Here is a 22,059-nt window from a genome sequence, read left to right on the forward strand (position 1 = left end):
TAAATGACAAAAAAGAGGTGCATGGTAGAGACACAAGGCCATAGAGACACTGTTCTTTAAATACACTTCAGAGGACATACTTCGAAATTGGTTATAGAGCCTTGTACTACATTTAAATATTACGGATATGACGGTGGAGTTGAACAAACCACTAAGGCACTGCAAGTGGAAATGTAAATTGATAAGATCTTTCTGGATTCTGTACCAATATTTATTTAAAGCCTTAGAAATGGACATAACATTTAACTCATTAATTCTACAGTAGGAATGTATTTATTCCTTTAACAGAATTTCATTGAGCATCTACTTGGTGACTCAGTGCCAGGCAGTATGCTACGTACCACGGACAGTGAATAGAACTAGACAGGAGCAAAATAATCAGATTTAAGCACAAAGAAGTGCATGCAATGATGTTCACCGTATCTTTATTTATTATATAAAAACTTGGAAACTAAACATCCATGAGTAGAATAGACATTTAAAAATTTATAGTATAGTCACAGGGTGGCCTATTTGCAGCCATTATAAAGCAGAAATTGAATGACATGATAAAATGCCATTATATTATAAATGAAAGACAAAAAAAAAATTTACAAAACAGCATATATTATATGAGCCCAATTTAGTGCAAAAAATACATAGAAATAGGATGTAGAGGAAATGTATAGAAAAAATACATAGAAAATAGACTGGTACATCATATAGTCTAATAGTAACATGAGTTATCTCTGTGTGATAGGATTACAGGCAATTTTTATTTTCTTATTTATATTTGATAATTTGTTTTTGCAAATCGCCCACAAATATTTTTTACTTTTATAATAAAAATGATAAAACACATATTTTTCGGGGAAAAATACTGCCTGTAGCTTCACAGAATATTATAAACAGTTCCCAATGATGAGTGGACAATACTGGATCTTGTTACTGTGCCAAACATTACCCTTTAAGAAGGAAATGCCTCATTGGTCTTAGGTATTGGATGTTGCCAAAATGTAAAACGAAATGCTTAAACGTAACATTTGCAATTTAGCTGGCGAAAGGCACAACAATGTATTTTTGAGAATACAAGCGAAGAAAAGAGAATATGTGCATATCTGTTTCTAAGGATTCCTCTAGATGTAAAATCTTATGATTGTGTGGCAAATGTGAATAAGTCCTTCCCACACACTCCAAGTTAACAAAAAGCTCTGAATGTTATGACAAGGCATATGGACTTAATCCCACTATAGTAGTTTAATGATGATGCCAGATGATTCAAAAAATAATTAGCTGCCATGTTAAGAAAGTATCTCCATATATATATTTACATTTATCACAGTCTAAAATAACTCTGGAAAAACGGCAAGCTACATTAAGAGGAGATAAGATATCTTCAATTAGACTTCTCAATTTTTTTTGAAATGAAATCAGTTCTTTTTTAAAGGAGAAAATATGGTAGTTTTCTTAAGTAAATGAAAATTCTTACTTTAAGCACTGAGTTATTTAATCTTAACTACACTTGAGCATATTACTGTATTCTTCAGCAATTGAAAACATTTTGTGATAGTTTAAGTCTCTCTCTGTAGTATATTTCAACCCAAGCACAGTAAGTAGCATGTTACTACAAGTCTCCATTTATCACATCTCTATAAAAAAAAGTCTCCAGGCTACACCTACACCCAATACAAAGTTAAAGCTCAAACTCCTTTGAAGTTCACAAACACCTTCTTGAGACATTAAAAAAAAATCCTTTGAATAATGAACAACAGTGCTAAAAGAGTGAATACTGAATACATGAAAACTGCTTTTTAAAAACACTTCAAAATGCTTTTGTCCATTAAGCAATTTCATTTTAACAGACAGACAGTGATAAAGTGTCTTGTATAATGTCAGAGAACCTAATTTGAAAGGAGGAAAAACACCAAACAATTACGCAGGATTTGCCGTATATTTTAGTCACTTATTAAACATTGGCATAGGTAAGGAGCTGCTCTTCACCACGCCTCTGGGGAAAACCTCTTGGCTATAGAGGCTTATTAGTGTTAAGCATCTGAGAGCCATGCACTATAAAATAAAATCAATACCATAACCTTAACTGTAAAAGTCAGAAAGATACTGGAAGAGTTCTAATCTAACAAGATTATAGATGAGTTTTTAGAGGAGAACATTTGGGGAAAAGCCATGTATTTAGAAACATTTATGCTACAAGACATCTCAAGGTTTCTGCTGTTACTAATGCTGTTATTATCCAGGCTGGTAATGGTTAGGGTTTATTTAACTGATGTGTTACTTTAGTGGATTTACAGGAAAGTCCTAGAAATGATCTGGAACTTATTTCAAATAAAATCATTAAACTGAGGTAGTAAACTAATTGCTTAGGAACAATTATGATTTGATGTGGTTTAGTGTGGTAGAGAAAAAAATCATGAAAATTTTAAGGTCGTCAGTTCGGCAGCTCAATACAAATATGATTACTCTGCACAATATTCCATTTCTCTTAATGGAAAAGTAGTCAAAACTGGTATAAATTGCAGTGTTTAAGTTCAACCTAAATCTACATTTTTCCTCTAACAAATGTAAATGAAAAAAAAAAGAACATTCTGTCAATGAAATTACTATGATGGCATATTTATTATCCTAATGGCTTTAGAAATCACGTGAAATTGATCAGTAACAAAACCTCTATTTAGTAATGGACCAATTACATTTGTGAGATAATGTCAATGAAACAGAATATTGTCACAGGATAATGGTCTCCTATTGCTACATCCCTAGTCATTTAGAGAAAATAAATGTTGCCGTCTGGCTGAGTCATTTATTTTCAAAGTAGGAGACACAGATCCCATAACAAGCTTCTGTTATAATAACTCAATCTCTATCAATCATTTGTTGTACCAGAATGGTGCAGGACAGGACATGTCCTTGTAAGAACTGCACATTCCTCAGGTATAAGGCAAACATATGGTGCCTCCACGCACATAAATAGCCCTATTATTGTGTTATTCAGTGAGAGTATATAAAATAAACATTGAAAAAATAATTTAAGAAAGGGAAAATTTTCTGAATTTTCAAAAAGATCCATGTTAATGAAAGCTTACGGACTTAAGTACTCAAGATCTACGAGTTCTTTGATTCCAATTAATTTAACATCTAGAATGTTAGAACACAAAGGAACCTTATTATCCAACTTGGTTATTTTACAGATGAGAAAACTCCACGTTTACTGAAATTAAGTGATTTGTCTGAGGCCAACCAAGTGTTTACAATTTCCTGATCACCATTATAGTGCTCTAGGCAGCAGGTAAAAAACTAGAACAGAACTAAAAGAAAAAAATATATATGACAATAAATATATAATTAATTTTTATATTTTGACATATATAGCTCATTTTAAACTGGATGTGTCACACACCTCTACTAAAGACATTCTAAACCTTAGGACTATTTATTAATAATATTTTATTATTAAATGGAAAGAGATTCCTAACCTGAGTCTAGCCCAAGGACTGCGCTCATGAACCCCTGGCGGCCATGAACCCTCCAGAAATTACGTGCATTTATCTGTATTGAAGTTTCATGTGTTAGAGAAAAAAAAAATACTGTAATAGAGGCTTTGTAACTAGTTTGCAAAATCATAAATATACCATCACAATGCCTTCTTTGGAAAGCAGTGTATGTAGTAATAATGAGCATGGGTTCCACAGCTAAACGGACCAGGGCTCCCATTCTACCTCTGCTACTTATTATGTGTGGTATCTATGTCAAATTTCCTAACCACTGTAGTGATCAGTTTAATGAGATGTAAAATGGGTTTTTTAACACAGTTGAAAAGCAAAAATATATGTAAAGTCTTAACCCAGACCTGAAAGGTAGTAAGTACTCAATAAATGGTAGTCACAAATGGAAGGAAGTTCTGGTTTTCCTCATTTATACACATTTGCTGAACAAAAATTTTAAATTCATGTGGTTTCTTCAATAAATAAATGATATAAAAAAAGGAGTTAATATAAAAATAATTGATATAGAAAAATAGTTAATATAACTATTATAGGTTAAAAAGAGGCTGAAAATACAAATATGGTATATGGACTGTTTTGGATCTTCATTTAAACAAAACAATCTATAAGACATTCTGAGGAATTTGAATATGAACTATATATTAGATGATATTAAGGAATTATGGTTATATATGTTAAATTGATAATGATATCGTGGCTGTGTTTAAAAAAGTCATTGTCTCTTAGAAACACTTAGAAGTATTTACAAGTGAAATGACATGATATCTGGGATTTACTTTAAAATATTTCAAAAAACTGGGAGATATTAAATGCAATAAGATTGGCAAAATATTGATAACAGCTAAAGCTGAGTAATGGTACATGGTGGTTCACTTTATGAATTTCTCTACTTTTGACATTTTCCATAACAAAAAGCTTTGCAAAACTTTAAAAAATCATGCTTAAACATTCAATTCAAATCAGCTCTTTTCCACATTTATCCATCAAGAGCACTCATATCTCCAATTTTTTTAGTTCAAAAACTTTTAACAGCACTAATATTAAGAGTCTGAGTTTTTAAAAAGAAGATATACATTTTACCATCTCAAAATTGTGTTTTGACAATTCTTCAGAATCCTGAAAACTCATAAATTCACCTCTATTCTCTCATTCTAGTTCTACAAGTTTCTAACAGAATCTTCCATGAACTCCCTGGGAAAACCGTCCATCTGCCAAGACTGGTTAAGCAGTGTTCGAATGCTCCTAGTCCCTTTCTCTCTACCTAGGTAAGTTTGCATATTGATTCTTTAGGTGGATTGTCAGACAACAGAAAAAAAAATCATCCTTTAAAAGAGAAGACAGTCTCTGCTATTATCTGGACACTTTGGACAAGACAGCCTCTCTGATCCTAAGATTGCTTAGCTGTAAAATCAGGAGCTTGAACTACATCTTGCTAAGCGTTCTAATAGATCTAATAATCTACCATCTATCCCTGAAAAATCAATTTCTTACTTTATACGATATTAGTAGCATGATAACTCAAAAGAAACCAGCTTTCCAAACTACTTCAAAATAAATTTAAACATGAAATCAACGCCTAAAAGGATGCAAAATAAAACCTTTTACCACTCTAAGAAACTTTGCAGAGCACACTAATGTACTGAAGTGCACTGTCTCTCATAGGTTTTCCACTTTCCTATTTTCGGCTGTGTTCCATCAATCTGGAGACTTAGTATTCAACAGCAAGTCGTTATTTTTTCAAACTAATTATCCATGGTGGTTTTTCAGCAAAATGTTATATTTTCAAATCATTAAGTCTCCAGAGCACAGAAATATGAGCTTAACTTTCCCGTATTAAGTAGTATTGACCCCTCTAACACGCTCACAGGTTTGCCCCATTCACATTACTCTTCCTGATTAGAACGCGTGAAAGGAGCACAAATATCCATTAATTAGCAGGCAAAGTGAGGAATTCTGAGGAAAGCCTTCGCCGACAATATATTGTCTTCCTATCTGTTTAAAAGATGCTCATGTTGTGATTTTCGAACTACAGCAGTGTAGCTGCTTAGAATGACATACACTACGGCGGAGGCATCCCGCGAGTTTGCTCTCCGATGGTACGATGGTATACGGAGGGTCACGCCAAAGCTCTGTAAGAACTGTACATTCTGGACTTTTGGTACTTTCGATAAGAAGCTAAACAAAGAAACTTACAAATTGTGCTCAAATATTAAATTCAAACCATCTCTTCCCATTTATCCATCAAAAGCACTTGCGTGTTTGATTCTGTCTGCTTCAAAATTTGACATTTAAACATCTGACACTTAATCCTTGTGATACAAACGTTAGGAATGTAAGGAATTGTTGGTGTTCTATCAAGTCCCCCAAGGGAGCTTATAAACTCTTCCAGGAAGATAACTCAGCTGTTTGTCCTGCCATTTTCTAGGACTTCACTTAATGTTAATGTCTCCTCGAGAGTAATGATTCAGCTATTTGGGAAAGCTGCTCGCTCACTCAGCTGCCACAGCTCTACAGAAATCTCGAGATTCCATCATTTGTCAGATTGCAGCCTGGGTTAGAGCACTGTTTTCCAAAGTTTGGACCTAGGGGTTAATCCTCCCCATAGATTCTTGGATGGAAAAAAAAGGTTCTGAAATCAGAAACTTAATAAACATATTCAGTCAATATCCATTCCTGGATATTTACATTCTTGGCACACAGCAGTATATTAAATATTCTACAAATTCATTTATGAATGAAAAAAAGTTTAAATTTTTTGTTAAAATAGACGTTTCCAAACTTAGTTGAAAGCTCTTGTATCTAGTATATCTATTAACAGTCCTTAAAGTCACATTAAGAAGTGCTGGTCTCTGATTCTGTTCTATTAGTATGTTACCATTCTCTTACTTACTATTATTTATTTCCTATACTTTATTGAACTCATGACACTAAGCTGGCATTCTTACTCTCTAGCCTCCAGTGTTCCCTTGAGCCCTTTTGCTTAATTCATTGGATATTTAATACTATATCCTTACAGAACTCTATAAAACGCAAACTGAAATTTAGCACAACATTTAAGACTATATTACTAATGAGAACATCTGCAAAATTATCACAAATAAATCTCTAGGGCTTGGAAATACATTAAAACTTCAAAAAGACTAGCTGAACAGACTTATTTAAATGACAGAACTGTAAATTTAAAATAATTTTTTGTCATTTTTTAGTTCCTACAGCAACCAGAACACAATGTCTAAATATTGCCTATTTCAGAGTCCAGTATAAATTTTTAAACTACTCTTAAAATTGTAACTACATACCAATACACCACTAAGTAGTGCCAGTTTTTGCTAACATACCAATTTATTGATTTTTGTACAGATTTCCTTCTCATAGTGCTTAAAAGTAAGCTAGTTCTTACATATGGAAACAGTCCCCTCATAATCTGGTTTACATTATTTATTCTCTGTGAAGCACCTTTCTTCATAAACAGTAAAAATTTTTTTCTGTTCAGTAGGTCAAGGGCTGAAAATTTAATTTATTAATATTTCTGTGCCCAATGCCTAGAAGAATTCCTGGCAAGTAATAGGCATTTGATAAATGTTAATTGAGTCCAATTATCTCAAATTCTAAATGTGTAGGAATTAATAAAATTTTACTGCATAAAATGTCTTATTGAATTTACATTTTATCTAAGATTATAAGTTGTTTAAATACTCATCACACTGAGAAGCAGTTAAAATTTTCCATTTAGAAACCCCAGCTGTATATTACAAATATATTTACCATTTCACTAAATGTCTATTAAGTAGTGTTTTAGGAGTTTTATATTCAGACTTAGATGAATCAGCAACTATTAGAATGGCAGTGGCAAAGTGATATTGATGAAAAATTATTTCAAATGTTCAAGCATAATTATTAGTATTATTAGTCTGTTAAAGTCCTGGGCATTGAAAAACAACTAGTATTTGTTCTCACAAAAGTAGTTTGATTTAGAGGAAACACCAAGACCTGTCTCTCAATTTTCCTCTTAACAGAAGTTACAAAGGATGACTCTTTTGAGTACTTCAATTAGGAATGGAGTCTCTGAATTGACTCAGGTGGAAAAAAACCAAGGTAGACAAGATCTCAGATAGAATTTTTGGGGAGTAAGAATTGGGATAAAGGAAATTTTCAGCCTGCGCATTGATAAGGTAACCTGGTTCTGTTAATTTAACCACTTAAATCTAAAATGATGGAAAACATTATCCACAAAAGAAAGTTTTCAATAGAGGTAGAGGTAGTCAGAAGTTTCAGACAAGGGAATTCATAGAAGAGACTAAAAGAAAAATATTCTGAAATCTAGGAAAGTAATGTAACAGTGGCTATATAGCCCTGTTAATCGCCCGTATTTCTTTTTTCTTTTTCCTTCCCTTCTCTATGTATAAAAGAACATAAAGTAAAAATATAAATATTACATAATGTAGATACTGACAAATTTAATTCCCATCACTACTCATCAGAAGAAATTTAAGCAAATTATATAGATTCCTACCAAATTTTTAACACTATTAATATTAATTTTAAAATGTTCATGTCTATAGTCTGCAAAATTAAAAAATACAATTCTTTTATGATCAGGAAATTGTTACTTATTTGTGTTTTAAAAAGACACAAAGATATAATTAGTTATGCTTCTAATATGCTGAAATAAAAACACTTTTTTCATTAAATTATTAAAAATTACATGAATATTTGTCATTTCATGAATCTAGATTTTGGATTAAAATTTTGCCTAATTTTAAAAAATAAAATAAGTATAATAATTTGGTCATATTATATCCTTTATTTTTGCCTACTTGGAATAAATCTCAATGGTTTAGGCTGGCATTTCAGATTATGAGGGAAAGCAGAATGTCACATATTGTCCAGAATTTTGTTATCTTTGATTCTCATATTTCAAAAATCAGTTTTGCTAAGGGCTATGGCAAGAGTAGATTTTAATGCAAAGTTAACACTAACAGAATAGGGCATACCCAGGAAATAATTAATAGTAAATTTTAAACATTTCTGCCAATTATAAACACAAATGTATTTTAATCAACCAATGAGTAGTTACTGAGTACCAGTTGGTGCAGGCTTTGTGGGAGAAGCAAGTACAGAACACACTACAGACATTACAAATATCGAGTGGTACTCAATATGCCCTTTAGAAAACTCCCTCACGACAGGCAAGTGTGTCTAACGAACATTTGAAGATGGACGAGAACAACCACGGGGCATTTTATTTTGCAAATTTAAAAAAAAGCAATTGTCTAAGAACAAAAGGACTGCATTTGGCTTAGCAAATTTATAAAGATAGTACTGTACTGCCCTCATTTTTTCATTGTAGTTGAAGTCTTCTTCCTACAATGGCTTATTGTGCACATTACAAAGTCTTCAGGGTCTTCAGAATTAAAGTGACAGAGTTTTTTTTAAGCACACTTGAGAATGGATCATTCTTCCTTACTCTTAACATACTATGCCTTTACAGACTTCTCCAATAATTCTAGTCATCTTGACAAAAGAAAATCACCAAGACAATACAATGATTTTACAAAGAGAAAGAATGACAGTTTCCCTTCTACTTTTCAAAAATGTTTTACAATATGATTTGAGATTGGCTTTATTCAATAGGCTGCAAGAGGAATCAATTCTTACAAAGTGACATCCTCTATAATAAAAAACACCTACACTTCTGAACAACACAACCATTCCCACACATTCACAATGTTATTATTATTACTATTACAATCTTTTCCAGAATAATTTTCTGACGGGGAAAATATGGCTTTGTTTAGAATAAACTGACAATGTCAGTAAAACAAGCAATAAAATACAAAAGGTTGAGGGTTTTGTTTTTATTCTTCTGCAAGTTTCGTGAAAGTCCGTATTATTTCTTGCCTTCACTAATGAGACTGGTATTCTGCCTATCAATGGTTCATTTATCCAGCAAATATTTATTGTGCACCTACTATGCACCAAGTGTTGTGCACGGTTACTAGGTGTTGGTTACAGTAGTAACCCAAACAGATAAAGCCCCTGAACTTATAGCGTAGGCAGATTTAGACAACTAATCCCATAAATAAATACATGATACGAGTACCATGAAGAAGAATACCAGATGTCAAGGGAGAAACACAGTAAGACCTGATTTCATCCTCAATTTAGGCTGGAACCTGAAAGATGACAAAGAAGTTGCCAGATAAAGACTTAGAAGAGGAGCATTCCAGGGGACACAGCTTACACGGAGGTCGTGGGTTTTACATTCCCAAATATAAACAAAGCAGGGGGCTCAAGTGCAAGAAGGAGAAACAGTCATAGTCGGCACCCACTGAGGCTGGAGCGCAGAGGTCAGACAAGAAACAGGGCCTCTTGGTCATATGAGGGAGTTCTGATTTTCTCCTAAGAGGAATGGGAAGCTCCTGAAGGATCTGCAGCAGGGGAGTGATAAGACGTTATGATGTTTTATAAAGATGATTTTGTCGACTGCCTGAAGAACAGATTGCAAAAGGTGTCCTTAGAGCCAACACTCTCCAGCTAACTTTCAAGTCCTTCCTTAGAATGAGCCCTGTCATCTCCCACACACACAGTGCCCAGGCACATGGCACACACGGCCATTCTGAAACTTACTTCCCCACCTCAGCACCTGACTATGCTTTGGCTCTGCCCACACTGTCTCCTTCTTTACTAGTTAAAATGTCTGCATGCTAAAGGAGACCCACCTGGCTCCAAGTCCAAATCCTCCATGAAGATGTTTTCACTGTTTTTTAAACCCTGGGGCACTCGGTATAGAAATTTGGAGCAGCAAAAAAAAAAGAGCCCTGAACAAGGAACTGATTTTGGCTTTAACTGCTAAGCTTCAGTTATTTGTCTCCTGAGATTACTCACTACACTCCAACCCTCAGATGCACACACTCAAGTCATGGGCTGAAAACCACTGATAAAGAGCTCTCTTATTTTACATTTTTAATAAAATGCAGAACTTGATGTAAAAAACAATTTTCGAATACATTTTATGCTGCCGATATACACTGTTGCACACACGCACAAATACCAACAAAAATTGCAGTTAGCTAATTTTTCTATTTCTATGCTTAATTATCTCCCTCTAATTGTGACAAAAAGGCGTGAGTATGTCTGATGAAATATACTTAATCTAATAATAGACTTTCAGAATAAAAAAGAGCTATCTGAATTCAGAGAGCCAAATAATACCTATTTCTTAAAGTTATATTTTCCCCCAAAGCTGCCCAGCAACTGGGTCATAGCTTTATCTAGAAAGCATAACTAGATTGACTCAGGCACAAAGTTTCTTGCACTACACTCTTATTTACTGTTTATACTATACCTACTTCTGAAAGGAATTATGGCTTTCTCTCAATGGGAACTTGCAGTAGCTGGCCTGCAACCTGCTTTGAGTCTGGCTCCTCCCTGAAATACCCCATATGGAGGAGCAAGCTGATCTAATCGAATCGGAACCTGTGGTTCTGCTGTAATCCAACTAACTCATGTAGACAGACCATAATCAGGCACATCCATAATTGTGGGTTCTAAAAGATCATTTTGTCTGAAAGACTCCAATAAAAATTTAAAATATGGGATTTTTGTAACTTAACTTTGACAACATTTGACTAGTCTGTTATCTTAAAAATTTTTTAAATCTTAAAAATTTAAGATTTTTAAAATTTAAAAATTTTGCATTTAAAATTTTGCATTTAAAAATTTTTAAAATCTTAAAAATTTTTCTATAATCACTTCATAAAGAAAATATAATCCATATTGCTTCAATTATAAAATCTTGACTAAATGAAACTTACGAAATAAGCCAACATTTTATTCTAATGTCCACAGAGGCATCTCCTTACTCCTCACCTTGATCTCTTTCATGCCATGTTCGACTTCCAGCAGCTGGTGAATTCGGAGAGGGATAAAAGTCTCCTGTAGGACTTGGTTCCATATTTTCATCTATGGATATAGTTTTGGGTCTTTTGCTGTTAAAATATGACAATAGCTATATTAAGGGGATTTCAGGGAAGATGTATAGCATATGATAATACATAATTTGAGAAGATTCTTACTGTGGAAACTTCCATAAACACAAGTAATAGTATCTCAGAATCATGTTGAAATAATGGTGAGTATTCAAGACATCAACAGGAGTAGCAAATATTTTTAGCTGTAGAGACCATTTGTTATACTGTATTATACCTGTACTTGCCTAACAAATATGGTGTTTATTATATTTACCTTTGAAATGTATTTCCAAAGAAACTTCAGTAATAAAAAGTGAATTCTTAACGTGATGAGTACTAATTTTAAAACTGTTAAGATTGTGCCTGACTCTTATTGATAATTATTATCAATATTAATAATGTTCATTTGCATAGCATTTGCCATTAACAATGTAATCCCTTCACAGTAACTCAATGATGAGGTAATGGCGGACAGTAGAACACAAGCTTTGGAGTCAGGGTGGCCCAGCATCAAATCTTGACTAGGCCACTTGCTACTTCTGAACAGTAAGCTCCTTAACCTTTCTAAACTCAGTTTAATCATCTGTAAAATGGAAATAATAAAACCTAGTTCAAAGGAGAATGTTTGAGAGGATTAAATGAGTTATTAAATGTAAAGCTCTTAGTTAAGTGGCTGGCATTTAGAAGATACTTATTAAACAGCAATTATTATTAGCAACCCTATAATTAATAATATTAAAAAATTTAACAGTACTTCACTGATTTTAAACTATTTCATATATTCTTCTTTACCTTTTCCTTAAAAGTTGGGTTATTGATCCTTTATGCTTAAGATCAAGCATGAAAAACAGGCCATTGCCATATCAAACCAAACGGTATACTTTTAAAATAGTACATTGTAATAGAGAAAACATGGCTCATCTCAATAAGGAAGAAAAGCAAATATTTAGAGTAGACTTTTATGGCACATGCCATATTGCTTAACATAATTCTTTCATACATCCCCACCAATACCCTATTAAACAGTTAATTAGAACTATGAAAATGGATATTTTTTCCTTCAATTTAAAAAAATTTCTTATTCACATCTATGCAGCTAAAAACTAAAAAAAGATATCTTCTGAATTAACTTTATGCAGTGATAATAAATGTAAAGGACTTCAGAGTTGGAATTGACCTCAGAAGTCATACACATAGATCAATCCTTCCTTTTTTACAAGTGGGGAGACAACTTCAGAGAACTGCCCAGGTCAAGCTAATGGAAGTAGTCCAACACAAAATAAGGACTTCTGACTTTCAAGACTGTGCTCTTTCTACCAAACTGTTTCCAAACCATAGAAGAACGTGTATGTCTGGGTATATTTATAGACATACTTGTGATTAATATTGGACTCACAACTCCCAGAGTATTAACATGATGTAGAAGATGGCAATCTCCTAGCCATGCTAAACCATAGTGAGATTAAATAATAGTTCTTTAGTTTCACCTTATATTATCCAAAGTTAGAACTTATATTTTGTTCAACCCTCCTTTAATCTAATTCTCCCATCTGTGGGTCAGCAGTAAATATAGATGGAAAACTTAAAATGAGAAAGAAAAGATTTTCATAAAGAAGTAATAGAGAAATGTTTTTAAAGCTTTTTTTTATTTTGAATGACATAATATCTGATACTGAATGACTATGAGAAAAGATCTGTGTTGACAACATACCAATCCAACAGACAAAATAAAAAATTACTATTCACATTTTAAATTTAGAAAAACTAAAGCATTTTTAAGACTTCACCATGTCATTGATAATTTTAGTGATGATAAACCCAATTATCTTGCTATGCAATCTAACTATATGAAAATACAGTTTGCTCCTAAATGATATGAAATTGAACTTAGTTTATAAATATACAAATGTGCACAGCCCCATAATCAATTCAAATGCAATTAATTTTCATTATTGATAATAGAATAGGAAAATAATTATCCAGATATTCTTTTACTTTTAAAAAGTTGACATTATAAATGCATGTTTTACTCTGGAATTCACATATCCTCTAATATTTCATCATGGGTATATTTAATGCTCTAGAAATGAGATGGGTCTTCATATATTGAAGATCCAACTCAAAAAATAAAGCTATAATATTTATTCATCTTGGCTTCTCATTAACTCAGTTCTTTTCTATTATTCTATAACAGTGGAACATATCATCATGAAATCCCATGCACAACTTTCCAAGCTATTTATCCCTCATTTAAACAGGAAACCTCTTTTTAAACTCCTGTGGGACTGAAAGTTACAATTAGAAGGTCAAGAGAGAAAAAATGAGAATATCAATAGAGAACTAAAAAGCAAAGTAACCTGATTTTAGCTCTTCTCCAACAAAGACTGGTTAAACCAAATCTCAGAGCAGGTAATAGTTTTATTGGTAACTGAGAAATAACTAAATTATTCAAAGAATATCAACTAATTGAAGAACTTGGCAAACTGTGGCCTAGAATAAGGCCTTTTACTTTTAAGATTAAGTAAATGATACATTTTATTTTTCATGTTTCGTTATCCCCAGCTTGGATGTGGAATTAGCGTAGAAGTTACCAAGATGGATCAATCAGAAACCAGGGATCACTGCTATGACAACATCATCTTTAAAGTCATCACAAGAATTAGTTAACTTGTAGAATTATAATATATCAAGGAATAGGATAAAAATCATATTGGTACGTTTTCATAGTTCCCTTGTCCCCACAAAAAGATTTTTAAAAATGCTTTGAACAATAATTACATTTAATTTTTCATTATCAAAATAAATTTCACCAGAAGTGATTAAAAATCTGTGTAAAATCAGCAAAAAGTCTCGAACTCTTGGCTTTGTTTCCTCTATCTCTTTACCTACCTACCTATCTGCATAGAGACTGAGAACAAGAGTAGCTCCCCCTTCAGTTACCTGCTTGGTGGAGAAGACAGCGACCTCTGAAGATTGACCCCCGAGTTCATGTCATGATAGTATGGTTGGCTTGGGATTTCTCCAATTGGGAAGTTGACTCCAGTCCCCTGGGTTATGGGCGCTGAGGAATAAAACAAAGAGAAACACTGGGAATGACATTTACACTTGTCATCTCTATTCAAATGGAATAATCTCATACTTTCCATGCTTCTGGGCAAGGATGAAGAGAACTCTATTGACCTTAAGTATCTAATATCAACCACCCACTGGGATTGGACTTGAACACTTCCTCACAATGCCAACATTCAAACGTTTAGAAACTCGAGGTACTCAGACTATAATCGTTGGTTATCACTTCCCCTACTCCCACTCTCCAACCTTCTTCACTCACTCCTTTGTATTAGTTGTCACTACATCTGCCACCCCACTGGTCTATAGAAGCATCAGAGGAAACATGTTCCCTATTGCTCAGCACCAAGAAAAGTGCTTTGTAGTAAGTTGGTTCTCAAAAACCAAATCACTGTTAAATAAATAAATACAGAACAGTTTCACAAATACCAAAGATTATTTTCCTATAATAATATTAACACTGATATTAGAATGGATTAGAAATCATGATATTTTCTCAATAATTATGTCTTGTTTTTAAAAAAGTTTTTATGCCACAGCTTTATCAATCATTTAAAATGTACTTTTAAGGTATTATTTTGTAAATCCACAATATTTTTTGAGTTTGCTGATATATTATGAACTGAGATTTTTGTATATAAGCATTGGTTTTTGTACAATGGATTACAGCTGTTTGAGTTTTAAAAATTTGTTTCTAGACATCTTGAATAAACCTGAGGCAGCATGTTGTGTTACAGTGAGTAGAGTCTTGGGAGATAGATAGCCTTTTAGTTTTAACTCCCTCTGCCACTTATGGGCTATGCGCCTCAGTTTCCTAAACTATAAAATGCAAATAATAATAATGTACCACATATGATTATGTTGAGGATGAAATGAGGTTGGGAGAGAGGAAAGCCCAGCATCGTGCCTGGTGCGCGGTAAGTGCTTAAGAAATGTGAGTTCCCTTCCTTCTTTGCTTTCTCCCCCAAACTTCTTCCCTGGCAGGCCGGAGTGGTTAGCAAAGATGGAACCATTCAAAAACACGCTAAAAGCAGACCAAGAGGTATAAATGAACCTAGTGGTTGAAAGTTGTTCGTTCAATAAGTTATTGATTATGTCCATTACTGGCAGGTGCTGCAACGGATACAAAATAGTCTAAGACAGTCCCTATCCTTAATATAACATATTGGGCAACAAGTTGGGTAAACAACACATTCATAAAAAAACGTATAAATACCAGCATAATACAGATTATAATGAAATTGCACAAATGAATGACATGATCAATAAATGCTGTAGGATTTCAAGGGAAGAAGAATCCAATACAGGCTTGAATGGTCCAAGAAATCTGTGGAAAAGCCACAGCTGGCACTGCACTTTGGAGGATGAGTGAGGTATTGAAAGTAACCCCATTCTAAACAGGGCTTACCGCAGGAGCAAAGTCATGGGCAGAGATAATATGCAAGGCAGAGACCAGGCAGGTTGGTGTAAAAGGACGGTACTTAAGAATAGTTTCCATTTCTTCACCTGTTTGTATCAGACCTTCAAAAGCTCCAATAAGAGAAAGTGTGTTGTGGCAACAAAATTTTAGAGCCCTTGAAATTCACTCTAAGAACACATGATCTACTTAATCTTCCCCTCTCTCCTAACTGCCTCCAGATAAATATAAAATTCCAAAGAGATTGAGATTTTCAAGGCATTTTTCTTACCCAGACTTTTAATAAACATTCTGAATGTATTCATTATCAGTTGAATTATAGTACACTATCAGGCAGGCCAAGATTAACTTAAAATATTTTTTTAAGAAAGTATGATTAGAAGGCACATGCTTTATTGCAGAGAAGGAATATACAATGAACATCTCTCTTTCCCTATTAAAAATTAATCAAATCAATATATACAAGATTAGTCATAGCTCCAAAGTTCTCGAGCTTATGCTTTCTGTTAGATTGCTCCTGTTGTATAATATGCTTCAACCTCATTTTACACAGAAAATATTTGCATTCAATGTGTAACTCCGCCTAATGGCTTGAATTCTTTGCAAAGCTAAAATGTAGCTGTTTGTTGTGGCTTGAGGTATACCAGAGGTTAAAAAAACGCAAGGTAAGAAATCCCACGGTAACCACATGCTTTAAAGTTTATTATTAGAACCATGTTCTATGTGACATTGGAAAGCAGAGTATGTGCTAGGAGGCATTGAGGGGCTCAGCAAAAGTAAGCCATCTGTCTGGCTTCCCACACAGTAATGGACACAAGTCAAAGAACTGAGTTACTAATAGGAATCTTACAGGTTATATCTTATGTAAACTATTTGCAGTTTATTAAGCTCATGCAATATTTAGGCAAAGATGTGTAGTTTCTATTTAATACATATGGCTTGATAGTCAACAAAGATTGCTTGACCATAAACATACGAGGTGCAATTTATAGTAAAATGATGATAAAAATTCTTCGGAAATTTTGTTTTTTCAAAATTTTGTTCCAGAAGGACTATTCCAGAGTATCAAAACAGCAATAAAAATAATTTCTCTACAGATTTATACATGAGCATTATAAAAATTTAGTGTGCTTTCTGACATTAAATGGGAGATTACAGAAAGAAAAGTAGATTAATAAAAAACATGGCCAAAATCTAAAAGAGCGCACACAGAATTTATCTAACAACAAAGAGGATATGTGAGAACAGCAAGTTCTAGGCAGATATTCCTGTTTAAAAGCCTCTGGAAGAACTTACATCGGATACAAAGATCAGCGTTAGCAACTCCCCCAGAGAGCTGCAAGAAGCCTGGAAGCTGCAAATCACATTTAAGAGGCTGCCAATAACCTCTTAGAAACGAAGCTTCGAAGAACCTCAGTTTCTAAGGGTTAGAGGCCAACGCTTAATCTCTCTCATTGTTCTCCTCTCCAAAAGCTGATCCTAAATCAACTTTTAAGATGGAGATAATATCATTCAACAGAAAGATCACTATCCTAAAACTGAATAGCTTCATTAGCTAAAGTCAACATACACATTAGTGGGTCATATGATAGTAAAACCCTAGAGGACAGAAACCATTAACATACCGTAAACCCTCAAGAAGTCAGAATTGGTGATATACAGCATAAGGGTTGTGCTGAAGTTTATGTTTACTTAGCAAACCCTTATTTCATAAACAATGAAGTTCAATTGTGTAAATAAGATTATAATGTGGATATATTAAAACACTTAGGAGAATAACTTCTCAAGTATTTCAGAGACACCTATTTACATATGAAGTAGAAAATGTTTGCTGAATAAATTAACTAATGAATAAATATAGATAATGTACTAATTACAAATCAGTACTATTTATTGTAACAGGTAACTTAAAAATCTCTTAAGAGATGACAGCATGAATTAAAGAATGAATGAAGTATGTTAAATTTACCTCATATTTTTAACCTATTCTTTTATTTTTCAAATTCGGATTTTTCAAAATATCTCTCTGGGTTTTCAAAGGTTCTAATATGGCTCTCCTTCTACAGTATCTAGTATAATGTTACTTACGATGAGGTACTAATAATATTTTCTGACAGACGACTCTACTGTCCTCACAGGAAGGACTACATATGTTTATTATGAAACTTAGAAAAGTACAAATTTAAGCACATAATTTCAGAATGCCTCATAACTGTAGCAGCATAGCCTCTCTGCTAAAGAACAGTATTGGGAAAACACACACATACACCTTCAAATACCCCCTTCCTTACATGATGCCAGAAAGTGGCAGTAAGTCAGACATGTTCCTTTCCAAATTAAAAATAAACATAAAAAACTTTCAAACGTCAGGGGCCATCACACACCACATATTGATCTGAAAAAAACACACAAGGCTCAGCACCTTGGTTGATGGAGTAGACCATCCGAATCCTCTTGCCCAGCAAATAGGAACCCTGGAGCTACTGGGATACAGGATGTGTATTAGGTTTGGATCTCCTACACTGCCCCCAACTAAACAGACCCGTGACAGAAGTCTTTGGGGGCATACATATATCCACTGCAGAATTATATCAGAAAGAATAAATTATTTAAGGCCTTAAATATTCATGTATTTTACTCCCTGGGATACATGCTATTAGCATCGGCCACTTTAGCATCTGAACTATTTGAGAAACGATGGTTCAAAAGACGCAGTCACCCACTAACTTGGAGATTCTTCACCGAACACAACTCTAAAGAACTACCTATATTCAACCTCAGTAACTCACTCTTGCTTTGTCCTTTTGGATCATTATAATTCTTGTTCACGGCCTCTGAATTTGACCCAAATGAAAAACACAATTTAAAACAAGGACCAGAGTGCCACTCCATCATCTGAATAACATCAGTCCAAACTGTGATGCTGTCTATCAAAATGTCAGGTGAAAACACACTCTTCAAAGTTACATAAATAAGCTAAGTCAGAGAAGAGAGCAAGAAGAAATGAGTCACCTCCTTTAACGTAATCAGTGCGTTAAGAGCCGCATCTTAGATATATTTATTTGCACACACTAGTAATAAGTAAAAGAGTTGATCAAGGAAACTTCCCCCTTGGTCAGTTGGTTGGCCAGGTGAACTTACCCAAGAAAAATCTCATCCGGCCTGCCAAGAATGGTGTCTCAGGTGAGCTGGCCGGTAAAAACAATTGGACATTGTTTTGGATAACAATGCTTTCTATCTATATCCACCTACAATCTGCAAAGTTAATTTCTGCATCCCTCTACACTCTGCATGTTAGTGTGTATATCCTGTACATCTCCAAGCCCCCACCAAAATGTTAGTAAAATGAAAAAGCACTTATCTACAGGAAACTTATGTGGGTTATCATAACAACACGGAGTACATTTAATTAATCACACTTCCTTTGATATAAATGACCATCTATGGTCACAGAGAGAGCAGTGAATTAAACAAATACCAATAACACAGCAATCTTAGAACAACCCTCAAATTATTTTCATACAACAAAAAGTTTTGATGATTTAAATGCAGATATTTTAGAAAATCAGACAAAATATAATCACTTATGATTTCATCAAAAGGTCAGAGATTTTAAAATTCAAGTTCTCCTAATATGTGGCTATCCTTCATACTGTATTTAAAGTTCAAAATATAAAATATTTTAAGTCATACTGTATAATTAAATAATAAGAAAACTATTTACTTACTTCTGGATACCCTCACAAGTTCTGATACATTGAAGACTCCAGATTTTACGAAACTATCCTCAAGGTATCCTGAAAATAAACAGCAAGGGGAAAAAGATCAACATAAGCAGGAAGCAAATAAATGATTAAACACTAGAATTTGCTCAAGTGTTTTTAAAGCAAAGGTTAGAACAAAAACCAAGTATGTTTACAACAAAGACAAGTAAAAGCGAAACCCTTGTGAATGCAAACTGGGTCTGCTTAAACAAAAGTAAAAAAGTGTAGATGCTAAGTAACCTCCTAGGAAAATTTTTTCTCAACTTTCTACATGTACAGGGCAATTTTATCTGCCACGGCCCATGTACAGAGAATGCAGGTTTGGGGCTCTCACTGAATGCAGTGAGAATTCAGCTCAGTAACACCTGGTAGACTAAAGTCCACCCATTTAAAAAAAAAGAAAGAAAAAGGAAAACCACAACCACAATTAGCACTTTGTTGGAATTACTTCAAAGATCTCTTGAAACCACTGTTCTTTCACAAATCCTTCCCTGATTAAAGAAAAGTGAGCTGCCATTACCAGCACTCCTACCCTTGTTTCAGGGTCATGAATCACACAAAAGCAGAACCAGTACATACAGCAAATTTCTTGCATCGACCTATTTCCATGCACCTTTAATATACCTCACACGATTTCTCGGCTTTCTCTTCCTTGCTCCTACTCCCTTGCACTCCTTTCATTGCAAGAACTGCACATTTTTGCTAGCAAACGATGGTGAATCTGGGCCTCCAGGAATGCCACGTCACCCTTCCGTGACATCCAGGTACAGGGTCCCCCGTGGCTGTGGCCCACAGCTCAGGAGCCTGAGTAAGTTCAGACCTGTTTGGTAGCTGGTCTGTCCACGTCCAGGACTAGAGATGAGGACTCCCACCAACAGCAGTCATGTTCCCATGTTCTCATCTACGTGAAGGAGGTGAATGAGGGAGAGAACGTCATAGGAAGGAGGGATGTGGTTACTCCCTGCCGCCCAGGGAGAGAACAAGTAGAGCCTGAAAATCCTCTGAACTAAAATACTTCCAGGAAAAAACTCTAGATTCCAAGAACTGGCAATTTGATTGGATTTTACATCAAGTTTTAGGGCTGACCAAGGGATTAGATTCAGAACAGGAATGTGAGGCCTGGGTGGTTTAGCAACATGTATCACTCAAGTCAAAGAGCTGAGGGCCGGCCCCGTGGCTTAGTTGTTAAGTGCACGTGCTCCGCTGCTGGCGGCCCGGGTTCGGATCCCGGGTGCGCACCGACACACCGCTTCTCCGGCCATGCTGAGGCGGCATCCCACGTACATCAACTAGAGGATGTGCAACTATGACATACAACTATCTACTGGGGCTTTGGGGAGAAAAAGGGAAAAAAAGGAGGAGGATTGGCAATAGACGTTAGCTCAGGGCCAGTCTTCCTCACACACACACACACACACACACAAAAAGCTGAGATTTGACTCCCAACCAGAGTTTACCAGTGTGGAATCCTGGCCATGTTATTAGACTCTTTGTGCCTCAGACTCCTCATTTATAAATCAGAGATAATAAAATTACCTACCTCCTAGAGTTGTTAGGAATAATAAGTGAGATAAAAATATAAAACCCATAGTAGGGACTGATTAAATATTACCAATAAGTTAGGATTGGCTACTGGAGTCAACAATCACCCACACACTAAATTATACACACTGGATTCCAGACTGTCTCAAATTATTTGTAAATCTTTATCTAGAAATTTTACCAGGACAAAAGTCACCAAACCACTTTTTAAAGACAGGAAAAGTAGGAAGAGACAGAAAATCATTTAATTAGCATATATGCTTCATTGCTGTGCACTGAGAAGCCATGTATGTCTGAACGCTGTTTTATGCCCACTCACCCACCTTCTCTACACAGAGCAAAAGAGAGAGCAAGAAGAAATTACAAGATCTCAGTTGGAGATAAAACTTACGTCTCACATTAAGTCATTACTCCGAAAAAAACATACATTTTTAAGAGGATAATAACAAAATGTCCCCATTTGATGCACCTCTATTTTAAGGAACTCCTCTTCTTGAGCAATTAATTTTTCACCAGGTTGAATTAATTTCAGTGATTAATGAGAAACTTCTAAGCAGCCAACACTACACAAGGTGCTAAAAGCCATGAAGACAAAAAAGGACACTGACTCCCTTCGTGTGGTGGGGGAAAAAGATAGTTGTAATTTTCTGAGTCACTGTAGGTTATCATCGCGTACAAAGATTTCTGTTTCTTTCGTTGTTGTTTTAAAGCATAATAAATTATACTTTATTTTATATCTGGTAAACATAAAATTTTACATATGGCAAATATATTAAATATGAAGGCTTTATTAT

General features: G+C 34.4%; 1 protein-coding gene across 2 annotated transcripts in view; it reads right to left on the minus strand.

The window, feature by feature from the left end:
* NFIB (nuclear factor I B) overlaps window positions 1-22,059 on the minus strand; it is a 221,759-nt gene that overhangs the window by 45,775 nt on the left and 153,925 nt on the right. For both annotated transcript variants that reach the window (XM_058565805.1, XM_058565804.1), the window contains exons 4-6: window positions 19,688-19,756; window positions 14,414-14,534; window positions 11,373-11,491 (exon numbers count right to left, since the gene is read on the minus strand). In XM_058565805.1, coding sequence (XP_058421788.1) covers window positions 11,373-11,491; window positions 14,414-14,534; window positions 19,688-19,756 — 309 coding nt within the window. The remainder of the gene's footprint in view (window positions 1-11,372; window positions 11,492-14,413; window positions 14,535-19,687; window positions 19,757-22,059) is intronic.

Source organism: Diceros bicornis, chromosome 22, assembly GCF_020826845.1.
Source record: "Diceros bicornis minor isolate mBicDic1 chromosome 22, mDicBic1.mat.cur, whole genome shotgun sequence".
Classification (NCBI taxonomy): domain Eukaryota; kingdom Metazoa; phylum Chordata; class Mammalia; order Perissodactyla; family Rhinocerotidae; genus Diceros; species Diceros bicornis.